Source organism: Sphaerodactylus townsendi, linkage group LG04, assembly GCF_021028975.2.
Source record: "Sphaerodactylus townsendi isolate TG3544 linkage group LG04, MPM_Stown_v2.3, whole genome shotgun sequence".
In the NCBI taxonomy this organism is placed as follows: Eukaryota; Metazoa; Chordata; class Lepidosauria; order Squamata; family Sphaerodactylidae; genus Sphaerodactylus; species Sphaerodactylus townsendi.
In genome coordinates, this window is record NC_059428.1 from 158,537,541 (window position 1) to 158,554,932 (window position 17,392).

Genomic DNA, 17,392 nt, shown 5'->3' on the forward strand with positions numbered 1-17,392 from the left:
AACCACTTTACAATGTCCTCCACTTCTCTGTTTTGTCCTCACAACTACCCTGTGAGGTAGGGTAGACTGAGAATGTGTAACTGGACCAAGGGCACACAAAGTGCATTCATGGTAGAGTGGGGATTTGAATCTGGGTCTCCCAGATCCTGGCCTGAAGCTCTAACCCCTAGACTGCGCTGCATTGATGGGCTGCTGTTGAACAATAGCAAGCAACCAGTGCTGGAAAACCTATGCAAGTCATGTCGTAATAAGTCACCCAGTTATTGCTGGAAAGCCTCTCCCCAAAGAGTCTTCCATCCAAGGTTATAGCAGCCCTAGGAAGGGCCTGACCCTCTCCTGATTTGTACTGACAGAAACCAAGGCTTGAAAGTTGGCGATACTGTTGTGGTTACCTAGCAACCTCCTGAAGGGCCACTGAGAGTCATTTATGTCTTAAAGCTACAGTCAGTGCTTCTATCATGTTGTTTTTAAACACCTGAATGTATTTTTTTTAAAAAAAGATTTCATGTTTTTCTGCAAACCTGGGACATTTTCATGGTCCCAGTCTCCGGATTTAAGTATCCACAGATTTGGCCATGTCGAGAATTAGATATATTCATGATTTAATTTTGTTAATTGTATTGGGCAAGATTCAGAGGTAACAATGAACCATTTTTAATTCGTGGAGAATCACTGATAGCTGGATTTGAGCCGCATGCCATGGTTTGTTCTCTTCCTTGCAAACCAGGGTTTCCAAACACTGGATTAATCCTGGTTTGTTGAAAAGTAAACACACCATTATTTGTGGTTTGGATGGACTGACGGACTGTTTTGCCGTGAATTTGGAATTGTTTTAATTACTGAACCATATGCAGAGGAACGACAGTGTGTCGAGGCCCCAGGATGCTCCAGGCTTATTCATATAGGCAACTTATTTAGACAGGACAGTGGCGTAGGTACCACAGGGCAGGGGGGTGTCCGTCACACCAGGCACGCGTCTGGGGGGTGGGGGAAGCAAAAATGCATTTTTGATATTTTTAGTGTTTTTACTTTGTCAGCCGGCAGGGGGCACAGGTTTTAGGATAGCAGCACCAAAATTTCAGGATATCGTCTGGCGACACTCCTGCTGATACCAGCCAGGTTTGGTGATGTTTGGTTTGGGGGGTCCAAAGTTATGGACCCCCAAAGAGGGTGCCCCCCATCTCCCAATGGGAGCTAATAGTAGATGAGGCTACCCTTTTGAGGGTCCATAACTTTGGACCCCCTTAACCAAACTTCACCAAACCTGGGAGGTATTATCAGGAGAGTCTCCTAAAGATACCCTGAAATGTTGATGCTGCTAGCAGCTAGCCTAAAAACTACGCCCCCTGCAGGCCAAAAACTGAAAAAACACTAAAAAATACAAACACAAACAAACATGGGGGGGGCGGGCAGCAAAACTCTGATTTTTGCACCGGGCTCCATTTCCCCTCGCTACGCCTCTGAGGCAGGACTATTCCAATTAAACTAAGAATCCCTGCAGGTGTACAATGCAACCAAAGTAAAGCTTCCTCTGTTGCCAGATTTGAAGAAATGACAGGATTCATCTTATGTACATTCAGGGCATATGTCACAATTTGGCCTAGTGCCTGTGGTATTTATTACCGTTTATCAGGTTGCGCAGTCCTTAAAATGCTATAAATCTTGGAGAGATTTGGGTATATATGCAACATTAAGGGAACTTGATGAAAGTCAAGTTTTCAGGCTCTCTCACGGCCCCTTGATGTTTTTGCCACTAAATGTTTAATTCAGCAATATTGCATCTCTGCCGGAGAATGATCTTATTGCAAGTTCCGACACGCTCTCCAGTGTGCGCAGGTCATAAAATATCATCAGGTTTGCTCTTTTGCAAGCACTACAGTTACTTATTGCCCTGTCTACCATGAAATCTCGGTGATGAATGGAATAAGAAAGGCTCAAACTTCTGGGCGATTGAAATGGTGCCACAGCTAACATTTTGTCTCGGATATGTAATTGATCAAATGTTTTATTTGGGCCTCTCTCCCTTTTTTTATCGATATCCAAACCCATGAGAATGGTATAGGGTTGCCATATTTTTCCAGAGGCCTACCAAGATGAACCTCCTTGGACGTGCGCGTTGTGCGCTATCATGTTGATCCTGGCAACCCTAAGAATTAATGACCTCCAGAAACGTTTGATCCTTAACAGCTTTCCTCCGGACTTACAAACTGAAGGTTGTGGCTTCTTTTATTGAGTCAACCTTAAATTATGTTTTAAGGTATGTTTTAACCTTGTTGTGAACTGCCCTGAGCCCTCAGGGGGAGGACGGTATATAAAATAAATAAATAAATAAACTTCCTTGGATGCTTGCCACCAGTACGGAGCCGTTCCTCCCCCTTTTCTGCAAAACGTTTTGTTGCGCGATGCTTGCTGTTCTGGCCAGTTGGGGGTGATCCCTCCGTCTGGTGTTGAAAATGACGTTGGCTGCCCCCGCTCTCCAAAATGGCAAGAATCTCTTGAGAACTGCTGGGCTTTCTGCAAACGTCCAGGCATCTTTTCACTTGCCTTTGAGTCTCGAGTGTGCGCCAGCTTTTCTCAATTTTTGCTCATGAAAGCCACGTGTGTTCGGACTCTTAACAAGAGCCCACAGATGGCACACAAGCAACTCGGCCCCCTATGAAACATTTCCATTGTGCTGCAAAGGGCATTTTGCTAAGCCAAGCATTGGAACGGACCGCTTTTAATGCACTGGAATCCAGTCGCTTTCTCTCCTCGCCGCCTCCTGTCCTGACTTTTCGGCCTACTGCCGGAAAGCTCTGCTGGCTGGACTGTCTTCCCCTTAACAAAGCGAAGCCCCGCGCCGGTTGTGTTGCCGCCGCCGTACGATAAGCGAAATGCCAAGTTTTCTATCTTTTGCTTTTTTTTCTCATGGCCCTTTCACCCATGTGGTTGGATTATTTAAAGAACAGGACATGTCTGGATTCGGTCCCAGAGTTTGCACTCATTTCAGATGCCGCTCCAAAAGGTTAGGGTTCTCAATAAAGGATTTGTTCTGCAACAGAGAGGTTGAAAAGGAAAACCCGACGGGTCGCTACATGCTCTTAAATTATTGAGCCTTTTTTTTCTTTTTTAAAAAAGGGAGTTTATAGTGGTAGCATTGTTACTGTACGGAAAGAGCTGCAATCATCACAAAGTGCCTGAAGATGCGAGCTGCTATAGAACAATAATTAAAAACCACACGGCTCTGCCCTCAGGCGCCCAATTTCAGAATGTGCAATATTCAGGGTTGGTTTTTTTTTTAAAGTTTGGTTTTACGTGCACAGCTTTGCACAGCTTCGAACATCATTAGCCCTGTTTTGTGGTGTTGTTGTCAAGAACTGTTACTAGGAAAAAGATTTCGACCAGATCTGAGGCCCATTCTGTAAATCGCTTGGTGCCCCTTCCACACATGCAGAATAATGCACTTTCAATCCACTTTCAAAAGGCTGTCGAATTGCAGCTGACATATGGGGAATTCTAGGAAAGGGCTTTCAGAAAAATGTGAAGGAGAGATGGTTTCCTATTGCTTCCCTCTGGCCCCTTCCGCACATGCAGAATAATGCATCTTCAATCCACTTTACCATTGTTTGTGGATTTTGCTATTCCGCACAGTAAAATCCAGCTGCAAAGTGTGTTGAAAGTGGATTGAAAGTGCATTATTCTGCATGTGCGGAAGGGGCCTTTGGGGAGCCTTCAAGCACCGACCCTGCTTAGTTTCTGAGATCTAATAAGTTCAGGCTATACCACACCACCTTCCTACACCGTATTATTTTCAATAGGGGGTTGTTATTTATAATTTGTTTTCATTTATAGTACAACTTTCTTCCTGGGGCCCAAGGCTGAATACAAGTATGCTGAAAAGCTTTTCAGTTAGCCACTAAGTGGGTTACCAGATATGTTAGTACTTGACTCTAACAACAAAGATTCCTAGTAAGGCAAAAAGGTGAGATTATAGAATAAGGGGAAAGCACGCACAATGTTAGCAAGCATCTCTGTTTAAGGCAGCTGGACCATCAGTATGGCAAGCAGACACATCTGTTTAAGCCAGCGGAGTGGTTCGTGTAGGAAAGACCCCTTCCGCACGTGCAGAATAATGCACTTTCAATTCACTTTCAGTGCACTTTGCAGCTGGATTTGACTGTGCGGAATAGCAAAACCCACTTGCAAACAATGGTGAAAGTGGATTGAAAGCGCCTTATTCTGCACGTGCGGAAGGGGCCTAAGATTTCATCCCTGATACAAGTTCACAGCTGAATTATTACCCAGTAGCTTTGCGCTTCCTACAAGAAAGCCTTTCTGAAATTTGTGCATTGCCTTCTATTACTTGTCGGCTTTCTCTTGAACGGAAGGGAAACAAATTATGCAAAGAAAATTACCTGTTGGTTGATTGATACCCAGGCCGCTGAGTTCAGATTGCCACGATAGAGAACGTTTAATTCATTTATGGATGCTAACTATCTTAATCCGATCTGGGATTCCCCTACTCATTACAGATGCTAACCATCTCTGCATTTTTCTTGATCAGATTTGAAAGTTACACAATGATATGCCGGTCTATACCCTTGAAAAGGCCTTTTCCTCCAGCCTCCTACATAAAATGTATGACTAGCAAAATATCTACTCATCACTTCTGCAGAAGTGGACTCTAATCTGCAAAAACTTAAGTGGGGAGAAAACGTTGTCAATCCTTTAAAACTCTGCAAGGTTTTGAAATGTTGAATAAATGTGCAATTGCAAACTTTAATGTTTTTTTTGTGGGGTTTTGCTGTGTGTGAGTGTAGCTCAGGGGAACGGATGCTGTCTGTATACAAGGATCTAGGTTCGATCTCAGGTGTCTCCAGTTAAAAGGAACTTGGTCAAACAGGGTTGGGAAAGCTGCTCCTTGCGTCGTACCAGTGGAACGCTGCTGTTAGAGAAAATTGCCTCAATGGATCAGTGGTTTTGCAGGAAGGGATGGCTCAGTGATAGAGTATCTGCTTGGTCCCGGGTTCAATTCCCAGCATCCCCATTTAAAAAGGACCAGGCAGTATTGCCAGTCGGCATACAATACTGACCTCAAGGGTCCGACCATCTGATTCGTCATAAAGCAGTTTTATGCATTCACAAGGCCCGACTCACTGTAAGTCCATTTCAAATCCGGTGTAAGTCAATTTCAAATCTGGCGTAGGTCAATTTCAAATCCGGTGTAAGTCAATTTCAAATCTGGCATAGGTTAATTTCAAATCTGGTGTAGGTCAATTTCAAATCTGGCATAAGTCAATTTCAAATCCGGTGTAAGTCAATTTCAAATCTGGCGTAGGTCAATTTCAAATTGGCATAAGTCAATTTCAAATCTGGCATGTCAATTTCAAATCTGGCGTAGGTCAATTTCAAATCTGGTGTAAATCAATTTCAAATAAGTCCATTTCAAATCTGGCGTGAGTCAACTTCAAATCTGGTGTAAGTCCATTTCAAACCTGGTGTAAGTCGGTTTCAAATCTGGTGCCGGCAGTCCATTTGATCAAGTGGCATATATTAAATTCCACTCCCACCCCCCCCGCCAGTGGACTGTTTCAGCCATCTACATTTGATGACCTGTAAAGTGGATACAGCCCATCTCCCCTTCCAAATGTAGACACTGCACACAGGAAACTAAGAGCACTGAGGAATCTCGTGTGAAATGGCATACTGTCTTGCCACTGTGCTGCATAACCTGAATGTGATGTGCAGGGAGTGATATACAAACACTTGGCTTTTAAATGCCTGTCCTAACAAGTCAATGAGAACAACTCAACGAATGCTTGTCAGCCCCTCTTGGGAGGTAGCTCCCTGCTGCCCTGCTCTTCACTGTTGGAGAGTTTTCTTTTTCTTTTTAATCTCACAGTGTGAACGAAAACTGGAGCACTGTCTCCCTTGCAGGTCTCAGTTGGTTGTGTGGTCGGCGTGCTTTCATTCTTATGAGAAATGGTGGTCCGTCCAGTATGGCAGGCTATACAGCTGACATTTACCCAGTCAGCTGTATAGCCTGCCATACTGGACGGACCACCAGAAGTGTTATTTAGCCAGTCCAAATATAATGTAGCCTGCCAGGGATACATGTGAGTCATTGACTGACAGAGGCCCGCGAGCGGAAAATATGAGCCATTTAATTGGAAGCGGTGCGAACGCACTGTGCATTTTATGTTTGCGTTTATTTATATCTTGTTGTTCTCCCTGGTTGAGTTCAAAGTGGCTTTTAGAACATCGTCCTTCTCGCTTTTGTTCCTCGTAGGTCAGGCTAAGAGTTTGTGCTAGAACCAAGTTTACCCCACAAAGCTTCCATGGTCAAAGTGGGGATTTGAACTCGGCTCACCCGTGGTCTTAAATTTGCCACTCTATCCACTATACCACATTGATTCTCAAGGGGGGGGGCACAGGATGGTTATGAAGGGGTGTTCAGGGAATTCCTTCCGAACACTGTCCAGGGATTAGGGTTGCCAGCCACAAAGAAGAAGAAGAGTTTGGATTTATATCCCCCCTTTCTCTCCTGCAGGAGACTCAAAGGGGTTTACAATCTCCTTGCCCTTCCCCCCTCACAACAAACACCCTGTGAGGTGGGTGGGGCTGAGAGGGATTATAGTGATCTCCCGGGATTATATTTGATCTCCAGGCCATTATATTTGATCTCTAGAGCCAGGGTGGTGTAGCGGTTAACATCAGGTGCACTCTAATGCGGGGAACTGGGTTTGACTCCCCGCTCTGCCACGTGACCTGTGGAGGCTTATCCGGTGAACCAGATTAGCTTGTGTATTCCAACACATGCCAGCTGGGTGACCTTGGGCTAGTCACAGCTTCTCAGAGCTCTCTCAGCCCCACCCACCTCACAGGGTGTTTGTTGTGTGAGGGGGAGGGGAGGGAAACAAGATTGTCAGCCCTTTGAGGCTCCTTTCAGGAGAGAAAGGAGGGATATAAATCCAAACTCCTCTTCTTCTATCCCCTCCAATTCTCCAGGAGTCCCCAAGCGATAGTTGACATCCTTACAACTGACCTCCTGGCCTTGCATACTAATGGATGGGTAGTAGTTCAAGTAGTGGAGTTTGAAGAGTAGGTGAGGAATTGGTGATTAGCCAAAATGTGGCCAGATATGGAGGGAATGACAAAGGCCGACCAGTTCACTCAGCAGGGACGAGCTCTGAAGCTGCATTTGAGGGGTGTGTAGGATCTTCACCTGTGCCTTTTGAAAGCATTCTCAATTGGAACTTGTGAACCGAGGAGGGCAGGTCTATCAACTCTCGAATAGTGTTGGCCATATATGCAGATTTGGGGAAGATAAGCAAGGAAATACGTGCTTTTCAGTTTCTTGTGTTCTCCCTTCTTGCGTAGCCTGATATTAAAAAAAACCGAGGGAACAGGATTCTTACTTTCCTCGCAAAACGCTGATCCCTCGGTCTTCTCGTTTTGTTTTTGTCTCCTTGTCCTTCAGGGTACGATGATGCCTCGGAAACCAACTTGATACCACACAGCGTTCGCTCCACCAAGCACGCGCAAGATAATCGCCCCAGACCCATCCGTAGGAAAAGAAGCATTGGTGAGGAACTGAACATTGTTTAATGAGAGAATAAAAGTTGGGTTGCTGGGGGACGGGGGCGGCATGGAAGGAGTTGTGGTCGGCTCTGAAATAGGTATGGGTGGGCCTCTTTGGACCTCCACACACCTTGTCCTCTGCTAAATGTCTACGACATGAAAGGTGCTCTCAACAAACCGCTGTTTTTTTCATCAAACCCACAAACTGTGGTTTGGTGGATCTCTACCTTTCAAATCACATTCCAAACCAGGGCCCCTTCCACACACGCAAAATAATGCGTTTTCAAACCACTTTCACAACAGTTTGCAAGTGGATTTTGCTATTCTGCACAGCTTTAAAGAGCACTGAAAGCAGTTTGAAAGTGCATTATTCTGCATGTGCGGAATGAGCCCAGGTTTAGAAGGAGGAGAGCAAACTTTAGGATTCTGGTAAGATGGCAAACTAAAGTACCACAAAAGCGGAAATATTTCATTTGCTAGATGCACGGCCGATGGGATAAAAGATTTACGCAAACCCAGGAATTTCCTAGCCTCGTTCCTGTAATAACTGACTCTGGTTTGTCGTTGTGCATGAATTTTGGGATTCTTTTTTCAGGAAAGAGGCGAAACGACCTGATAAACTCAGGAGAAAAGAGTTTTGTATTTTTAAAATTCTTTTCTGCAAGTTGCTCATTCTTTGGAGGGTAAGGTATCTGGGAAGGACCGGCACAAGAAAATTCTTTGCATTCATCTTTCGTGTTTCAGCTTGTCGACAGCGAGACACAAGTTAAGGAACGGGATGTTGTAGATTTCATGTACTTTCAGAAAGCGTGCTCCGGTTTTATAAGAGTACCCCAAGAGAAATGCAGGTGTCCTAGATAAATTTTATTCAAGGCCTCTGGAAGTACAGCGTGCCCAACCACAGAAGAGAGTGCTTGTTGTATCTCTGTGTGACTCATGGCTCAGGCCTTGTCTCCTAATCAGTCTCCTCTTGAGGGTAGGAGGAGATAACTCTCCTGTGTTTGCGCATTGAATGAATTTGGCCATTCGCTTGTAAAGATACAGCAGAGGCACAACTACCCTTGGAGGAGTCTGCCTGTTGTGGTCCTGCATGAATCCCTGCTCCATTTAGAAGACACGCTTAGCCCAGTGATTTGTTCAGACACCCGGGGAGCAGACAGGGCTTTTCTGTGACCACAATTTTTACTCTTTTGTATTCTTAAGTAAAAAAAAAAACCCGATACTTCGATTTTAGGAAAGGGCTAAATGTTAAAATTATCCTCCATTTTTAATTTTTTTTAAAAAAAGTTTTCCTAAGCCCGTGGTGGCGAACCTTTGGCACTCCAGATGTTATGGACTACAATTCCCACCAGCCCCTGCCAGCATGGCCAGTTGGTCCATAACATCTGGAGTGCCAAAAGTTCGCCACCACTGTCTAAGCTGTTTGAAGTCTGGAAAATATTGAAGCGGTTTTAACGTAAGATCTAGGCTGCGGTTGTGCAGCGAATGACCAAGAGCTGAATTTCTGGAATTTTAGCTTCTGAAATGCCTTGTGTGAAGCATGTCTTTGTAGCATTCAACATGACCTAATTCAGGGACGGGCAACTGAGAACACTGGACCTCCTAGCTGTCACTAGGCAGACCACCAACCCAGCAGCATTACGAAGGAGAATGCATTCTGTACTTTCTGTCGTTGCTGATAACTCTGTTCCTGCCAACAAAACTAGTAAAAGCAGGCATGACGTTTTTGAAGCAGCAGGATCGTTTGGAAAAAACCCCTGCTGCTTGAAAACATACCTGTCGGCTCTCCAGCGTATGGTTGGAGCTCTTCCGTCCCAGTTTTGCACGTGGGCTGCAAACGCCACGCCCTGGAAACTTGGGTTGCCAACCTCCAGGTAGATCAACCATAATGGAAGCGGGGTAAATTAACAATTCAAGCAAGCACTTGTACGGCTAGTGGTATTATCATACCAGAGTCTCTAATATTCCATAAACATTTAAACCATTCTAAATAAACTTTCATACTCTGTGGCCCCTTCCGCACATGCAGAATAATGCACTTTCAATCCATAATTCACGATTGTTTGCAAGTGGGTTTTGCTATTCCGCACAGTCAAATCCAGCTGCAAAGGGCATTGAAAGTGGATTGAAAGTGCATTATTCTGCAAGTGTGGAAGGGGCCTGTGTTAAACTTAACAACGTAAACAATATCTACAGAGGGTTATTATTGTGTGATAATTTACACAAAGAAAACCAAATAGTCCTCTCTACAAAAGAGCTTATCTTGCTCTTCCCTCTCTTCCTCTCTCCCCTCTCTAGCACTGAACTTTAAATAGTCAGCTCTTTGGGGGGGAAAAAAACCGTGGCCTCTAGCTTTCTGTCATGTCACATCTTGATGGTTATTTAAGTCAGCGTTTTGAAAGGCCAACTGGCTAGTGTCTGGGATGTCACCCAAACCCTGCAATCCCCACAGCAGTTTTGGAAAGCTTTTTGCTTTTTTTTTAAAAAAAATGTATAATTTTAAAAGAACAAATAACCAGGGGAACAGATGAACGTGAAACTGTCGATGTGGAGGTTTATATGATTGATACGTTTGCTTGACGGGTCCAAAGGGGTGGCTGACTGAACATTTAACTGAATAAAATGGATCCTTCTAATACAAACTGTGAAGCTGGGAGGGTGGCAAGCTGGCCACAGCATCTGTGACTTCTGTTTAAATATTACATTGGGGTTCGTTGGGAGGTGCTGTGGCTCACGGGTACAGCAAGATTAAGGGATCTGAAAGACCTCACTTTGGCCGTTTCCGACCCAACCCCCCTGGGACCGTTCGCATGAACGGTCCCAGAAACAACCGGGAAGACAGTGCTGCGGGGCGCCGTCGCGTGGTCGACCTACTGTCGCTGTGGCTGTCCGGCGCGTCGCCGAGGCCTGGGGACACGCCCCCTTGCCCTCCGCGACCGCTCCGGCGCCACAGGGCAGGGGGCGTGTCCCCAGGCCTCGGCGACGCGCCGGATGGCCGCAGCGACGGTAGGTCGACAGTTAAAAGGGGGGAGGGAGGGCGCCTTAGAGCCGCAGCAGCTCGAAGCTGCCGTTTTCCATAAACCTTGCTGGGGAAGCGAGGTTGGAAAATGGCGGCTTTGCGAACAGCTCCCCGGGGACGGCGTTTTTGCCGTCCCCAGGGCACTGTTAAAGGCCCGTGCGGAAAGGGCCCTTGAGACAAGATTGGCCTGGGCCCCTTCCGCACATGCAGAATAATGCACTTTCAATCCACTTCCAGTGCACTTTGCAGCTGCGCGGAATAGCAAAATCCACATGCAACGATTGCGGAAGTGGATCAAAAGTGCATTATTCTGCACGTGTGGAAGGGGCCTGCTATAAATATGTAACAGAGCAGTGCGGCGCTTGCTCGTTTTATTCTGTGTAACCCTCCCTTTAAGTCAGTAAACTCTCTTATATAAAGCAAAGGCCCCTTCCGCACATGCAGAATAATGTACTTTCGATCCACTTTCACAATTGTATGCAAGTGGAGTCTGCTATCCTGCACAGTAAAACCCAGCTGCAAAGTGAATTGGAAGTGGTTTGAAAGTGCATTATTCTGCATGTGCGGAAGGGGCCCTTGATCGACAAATTGTATGATTCAGCGTAGAGTAGTTGTGCATTCATTCTAACACACGTAACTAATCGTAGACACACACACACACGCAATCCCAGCCTGTCCCTGCCTGGGACAGGGAGGTGCAAACCGGTGGCAGGCAACTGACCCGACGTGCTTCATTCCCTCTGCAGAGGAAGCCATTCCTGCCGTCTGCAAAACCCGAACCGTCATCTACGAGATACCTCGGAGTCAGATTGACCCCACGTCGGCAAACTTTCTGATATGGCCACCGTGCGTGGAGGTGAAACGCTGCACGGGCTGTTGCAACACCAGCAGTGTGAAGTGCCAGCCGTCGCGGATACACCACAGAAGTGTCAAGGTGAGAGCGGTAGCCGTGATGTGCAGTGCCACGGTGTGTGTGTGTGTGTGCGTGTTTCTGAGCCGGAATTTCCAGTGTCTGTCCACATGCCCCCTTTGGTATTGATGCCAGGTTGTTTTCTCCGCACCATTATAGTGTTTTAACCCCCCAGTGTAGAGTAAGTGGTTAGAATATCAGGCTGTGTTGGGTCCTCACTGGGGAGAATGGCAAGGTATGAATGAAGCAAACACATGAATAATAATAAATATTAAGGAGTATTAGCTTATTGCACAAGGATGCAAATATACAGGGATATTATTTGGGGTCCTTATTGACCTCCACTGTTCAGACTTTTTTCCTTAAATTCTATCCCCACCCCCACCACCCCCGAAAGAAATAAAGGAACCTATACTACGTGGTTATCATTTTTCATCAACAGAAGGACCCTGTGGTATTGTTTAAATGAAAATTGCCACCATATTGGAATTATTTGCACCCCAATATTCTGCAATATGTTTTTATGTTGTCCCCCATAACTTCAACTGGGGTCTGTGATTCCGTTGCCCTATTGGTATAGGACAGTGGTGGCGAACCTTTGGCACTCCAGATGTTATGGACTCCAATTCCCATCAGCCCCTGCCAGCATGGCCAATTGGCCATGCTGGCAGGGGCTGATGGGAATTGGAGTCCATAACATCTGGAGTGCCAAAGGTTCGCCACCACGGGTATAGGAGCAACAATGGTGCAGTACAGTTTGGTGGAACATCTTACATATTTGTATAATCCTTTGGGGTCAGCTGGGACCCCAAATCCATGGGAGGGTGAAATAACACTGATTAGCAAACAACAACAACATGATTAGGCCTTTCCCATTTACTCCCACGGTCCTGCTCTTGATTTCCAAATGATAGAATGACTCAGGGGACGTTTGAATGTTTTTTGAAAAAAAAATCCCTGTACTGCCTGTTTCCTTAATTAAATATTATGTAGGCTAAATTGGTCTTTTATTTGTGGAAACATAGTGCTTTTGATCAGAGGGGGGAAAAATGTGTTTCATATAGGACTTGCCTCCTGGGATTTGAGACTCGTACAGCTTTGTGCCCCATTTGCTCATTAGGCAAAATCCAATTTCTCTCCACTGCAGCCTGTCGAACAAACATTTTACCAAGTGGAGTTTGTTCGCAGAATTGGGCTCCACTCCGCTGTTGATTTATACTGGGAGAAATACTGCGGAATGTCTTCAGAGGTTAAGTGGATCGGTGCAGTCTTGAAGGAATTGGTTCTCTGGGTTTACACACTCAGCAGTGGGGTAGGAGCAGCAGTGGCGTAGTGGTTAAGAGCAGGTGTGCTCTAATCTGGAGGAACCGGGTTTGATTCCCAGCTCTGCCGCCTGAGCTGTGGAGGCTTATCTGGGGAATTCAGATTAGCCGGTTCACTACCACACACGCCAGCTGGGTGACCTTGGGCTAGTCATAGTTCTTTGGAGCTCTCTCAGCCCCACCTACCTCGTAGGGTGTTTGTTGTGAGGGGGGAAGGGAAAGGAGTTTGTAAGCCCTTTGAGTCTTCTACAGGAGAGAAAGGGAGGATATAAATCCTCCTCCTCCTCCTCCTCCTCCTCCTTCTCCTTCTTCTTCAAAATTCAGAAGAACTTCCAAGATGGTGATCTTAAGGCCCCTTCCACACATACAGAATATTGCACTTTCAATCCACTTTGTAGCTGGATTTGACTGTGCGGAATGGCCAAATCCACTTGCAAACAGTTATGAAAGTGGATTGAAAGTGCATTATTCTGCATGTGCGGAAGGGGTCCTAGTCTGCCAATGTTGGTCAGTTTGGTGTAGTGAGTAGAGTGCTGGATTAGGTCCTGGAAAACCAGGTTTGAATCCCCACTGCACACTGGAAGCACGCTGTGCGGGACTAGGTCAGTCACACACCCTCAGTGTTATTTTCGTGTGGATAAAACAGGAGAGGAGAATAACGTAAGCTGTTTTGTAAGGGGGAGTGATTAGCATGTAATAGAATGTCCGATTGGGGTCTGTCGAATCCTCTCTCTGCCATGAAAGACTGCTAGGTGATTTGGGCCAGTCACAAACTCTCAGTCCAACCTCACAGGGTTGCTGTAAGAGGGGGGAATAACGTAAGCCACCTTGGGTATAAAAGCAAATGAAGAAAGAAAATACAAATAATAATTAAATTAATAAAATAAAGACATTACTAGCCCACCCTCCCATCCAAGTGAGCACCACAAAGTGCCTTACAGTAAAATTAAACAGTATAAAGCAACAAATGTCCAGCAAAATTTCAAAAAATACAGCTAGAAAGCAGTTTTTTCCCAAAAAGGTTGACATATAGGCCCCTTCCGCACATGCAGAATAATGCACTTTCAATCCACTTTCAATGCACTTTGCAGCTGTGCAGAGTAGCAACATCCACTTGCAAGCAATTGTGAAAGTGGATTGAAAGTGCATTATTCCGCGTGGGCGGAAGGGGCCATAGTCTCCAAACACCCAGCTAAAAAGAAACTTAGATACTTCTGCCTGCAAGGAGAAAACCCTAGTAAAACAACTCAGTAAATAAAATAAATAAATGTCACAATACATGACAGTACATGACCGTAGGATGGCACTGAGGAGGGGGGATACAGATAATAAATATGAGACTAGGGATTAAAGCTGTCAGCCTTGACAACGATTGCCCCCTGAAATGTTCCTAGACCAGTTGTGACTTGGCTTCGTCACAACACTCCACGTTTCTGGCCCTTCTTAAAGTCCTGACCCAGGTTGTATATTGACGGTGCTTATCAGCAGTTGTGTGTATCAGGGAGCAGCAGTGGCATAGTGGTTAAGAGCAGGTGTGCTCTAATCTGGAGCAGCCGGGTTTGATTCCCCGCTCTGCTGCCTGAGCTGTGGAGGCTTATCTGGGGAATTCAGATTAGCTTGTGCATTCCAACACACGCCAGCTGGGTGACCTTGGGCGAGTCACAGTTCTTCGGAGCTCTCTCAGCCCCACCCACCACACAGGGTGTTTGTTGTGAGGGGGGAAGGGAAAGGAGTTTGTAAGCCCCTTTGAGTCTCCTATAGGACAGAAAAGGGGGATATAAATCCAACTATTTTGCTTCTTCATAACAAATATAAATTCTGCTGTTGAACCTGCTCATCTGGCAATGTTTTCTGGCCGCCATCTTTTGGAGGGGAGGTCTCCAGACAGCTTACGTATGGAAAACCAGGGTCCTCTGCTCCGGACCTGGGAGGGAACAGTCTTACAATGCTCCGTTTGACCTTCTGTCCTTGCTTTCTACACGATGGCCTCTCCGCTAACTGGATATGTTTCCAGTCAGAGTGAGTTAATTGAGGGAGAAGCTATGATCTCACCACTCTAGGACAAGGGAGCTCTCAACTCCGTTCTGGGAACAAGCGAAACACACCCAGTTCCCCCTACCTTATGCGTGACCCCAAAAGAGGATCTTTTTGGATTATGGCACACATGAGCCATTCATGGCTGAACATGGGAACTCCCAAAACTTGTGAAACAATTAATTATATCAAAGCTCCAGAAACAGGGAAGGCATCTGAGGAGGCAAGACGGCATGACTATGAATTCTGTTTGGTGGCTGACGGAGGGACGTTGAGGTCAAATAACCCCTCTCAGCAAAGAATACACTCCTCCCGTTTGACTTCTCTCCTTTAATTAATGGTTCGGACAGGGAGGATTTTCTCAAGACCTTTGGGCCACAGTAGCATTTTAAAAAATGGGCGTGGATTGCCATCATCGGGTGTTAGATGTCGCTGCCGCAAGCAGCGGCAAGAGTGAACAGGATTTATCCCGTTACCAAACCGAGCTCCAACTGAGATCCAGACAACAGACTAGTTAGTTTTGTGCGCTCTTCGGAGACCAGCCCTTGACCCAAACTACTATTGAAATTCAGAGGATTTACACAAAACAATCTGCTAAATGGAGTAGGGAGAAACCCAGTGTTTCCTTTTCCGAACGAATCCAATCCAAAAACCTTTATTAGGCATAAACCAGAAGTACCATACATTCCAAATACAAAAACAGGTTCATTGTTATATATCATGTAGAGCATGGATTAAAAATGTAGCAGCTGCTTCAGAAATTTCTACATTAGGGCTGTTCGATAGCTTAGACATTTGTAGTTTGTCTGAGAGAAACTTAAATTCTAGAGGTAGTAAAGCTCCCAGATCGGTTCTAATATCATTATACCTCGAACAGTAAAGCAGGATATGAGGGATTGAGTCTATAGCATTGGGACAGTACCGACAACAACGCTCACTTTGTGGGATGTTAAGGAAAAGACCTTGAAGATAGACAGAGAGGAATGAGTTGCACCTTGCTCTGGTCATGACCCATCTGCACTTATAATTAACAAGCTGTTCTAAGTATAGATTTCGAAGTAATTATTTGGAAAATGGGCTTCGTCCCGAAACACACAAAGTTGGCGTTTGTTCGGTACCGTCAAGTCCGCTTGGCAGCGGTTCTCTGACAAGGATTCTTTCTTGGCCCTGCTTCCTCAGATCTGAAGGTATTGGAGACTGTGTGGCCCTTGTGTGTCAAGAAGCAAGCCAACTACCGTCAATTTATCCTTCTCCCCCATCTTTTGGAAAACAAGGCTAGAAAGAATTTGCATGCCTAGGAGGTAAAATCAAGTCTCTAGACAGAATTAGAATTTGCACGTTATATATCAGTGATGGCGAACCTTTTTGAGACGGAGTGCCCAAATTGCAACCCAAAACCCACTTATTTATCGCAAAGTGCCAACGTAGCAATTTAACCTGAATACTGAGGTTTTCGTTTAGAAAAAATGGTTGGTTCTGAGGCGTGCATTACTTGGGAGTAAGCTTGGTGGTAGAAGGTGGCTTTGCTTTGAAGCAACCATGCAACTCTTCGAACAGGTGAATCATGACCCTAGGAGGGTTTACTCAGAAGCAAGCCACATTGCCAGCAACTGAGCTTACTCCCAGGTAAAGGATTGTGCTTTAGTTTTTCGCGTGAAAATCAGTGGGGTTTAACAGCGCTTAACAGGGTTACCTATACTGCTTCCCCAAAACTAGGTCTTAGGTTTAATGCTAATAATCGAGCCCAGCGGCCCAGGCCAACCTAGATGTGTGTGCAAGGGTGGGGGTGGGGCGATTTCCCCCTGTTTGTGCGTGCCCACAGAGAGGGCTCTGAGTGCCAACTCTGGCATCCGTGCCATAGGTTCGGCATCACAGTTATATATAAAGATGCCTTATATTGATCTATCCAAATCAGGACTGCGTATTCAGATGGACGGGCAGGGGCACGCCAGAGTCTGAGGCAGACGGTCCTTCACACTAGCAACTGCCTGGTCCTTTGTCCAGAGATGCCAGGGATTTGAGCCTGTGACCTTCTGCACGCCAACCAGCAGGTCTACCCGTGACTCACAGCCCCACACTCAAGTTTATAATGAAAAAATGGGTTTACAAGAAGCTGAGAGTTGACCCACACTGACTTCCCTGAGACCGTCCCTTCCAACCCCTGTAACCTGTGTTTCAACATAGTCAGCATTCTAAAAGTTGGGCTCATTCCGCACATGCAGAATAATGCACTTTCAAACTGCTTTCAGTGCTCTTTGAAGCTGTGCGGAACGGCAAAATCCACTTGCAAACAGTTGTGAAAGTGGTTTGAAAACGCATTATTTTGCGTGTGCGGAAGGGGCCTTGGATATTTATCTGAGAAGAAGAAGAAGATAGGAGGAGGAGGAGTTTGGATTTATAACACCCCTTTCTCTCCTGTAGGGAGACTCAAGGCACCTCCCCTTTCCTCTTCCCCACAACAGACACCTTGTGAGGTAGGTGGGGACGAGAAAGCTCTGAGAGAACTGTGAACGAGCCCAAGATCATCCAGCAGGCTTAATGTGGAGG

At 45.8% G+C, this 17,392-nt stretch overlaps 1 protein-coding gene across 1 annotated transcript in view; it reads left to right on the forward strand.

Moving 5' to 3' along the window:
- PDGFA (platelet derived growth factor subunit A) overlaps positions 1-17,392 on the forward strand; it is a 61,392-nt gene that overhangs the window by 33,441 nt on the left and 10,559 nt on the right. The window contains exons 3-4 of the mRNA XM_048494892.1: positions 7,460-7,564; positions 11,326-11,513. Coding sequence (XP_048350849.1) covers positions 7,460-7,564; positions 11,326-11,513 — 293 coding nt within the window. The remainder of the gene's footprint in view (positions 1-7,459; positions 7,565-11,325; positions 11,514-17,392) is intronic.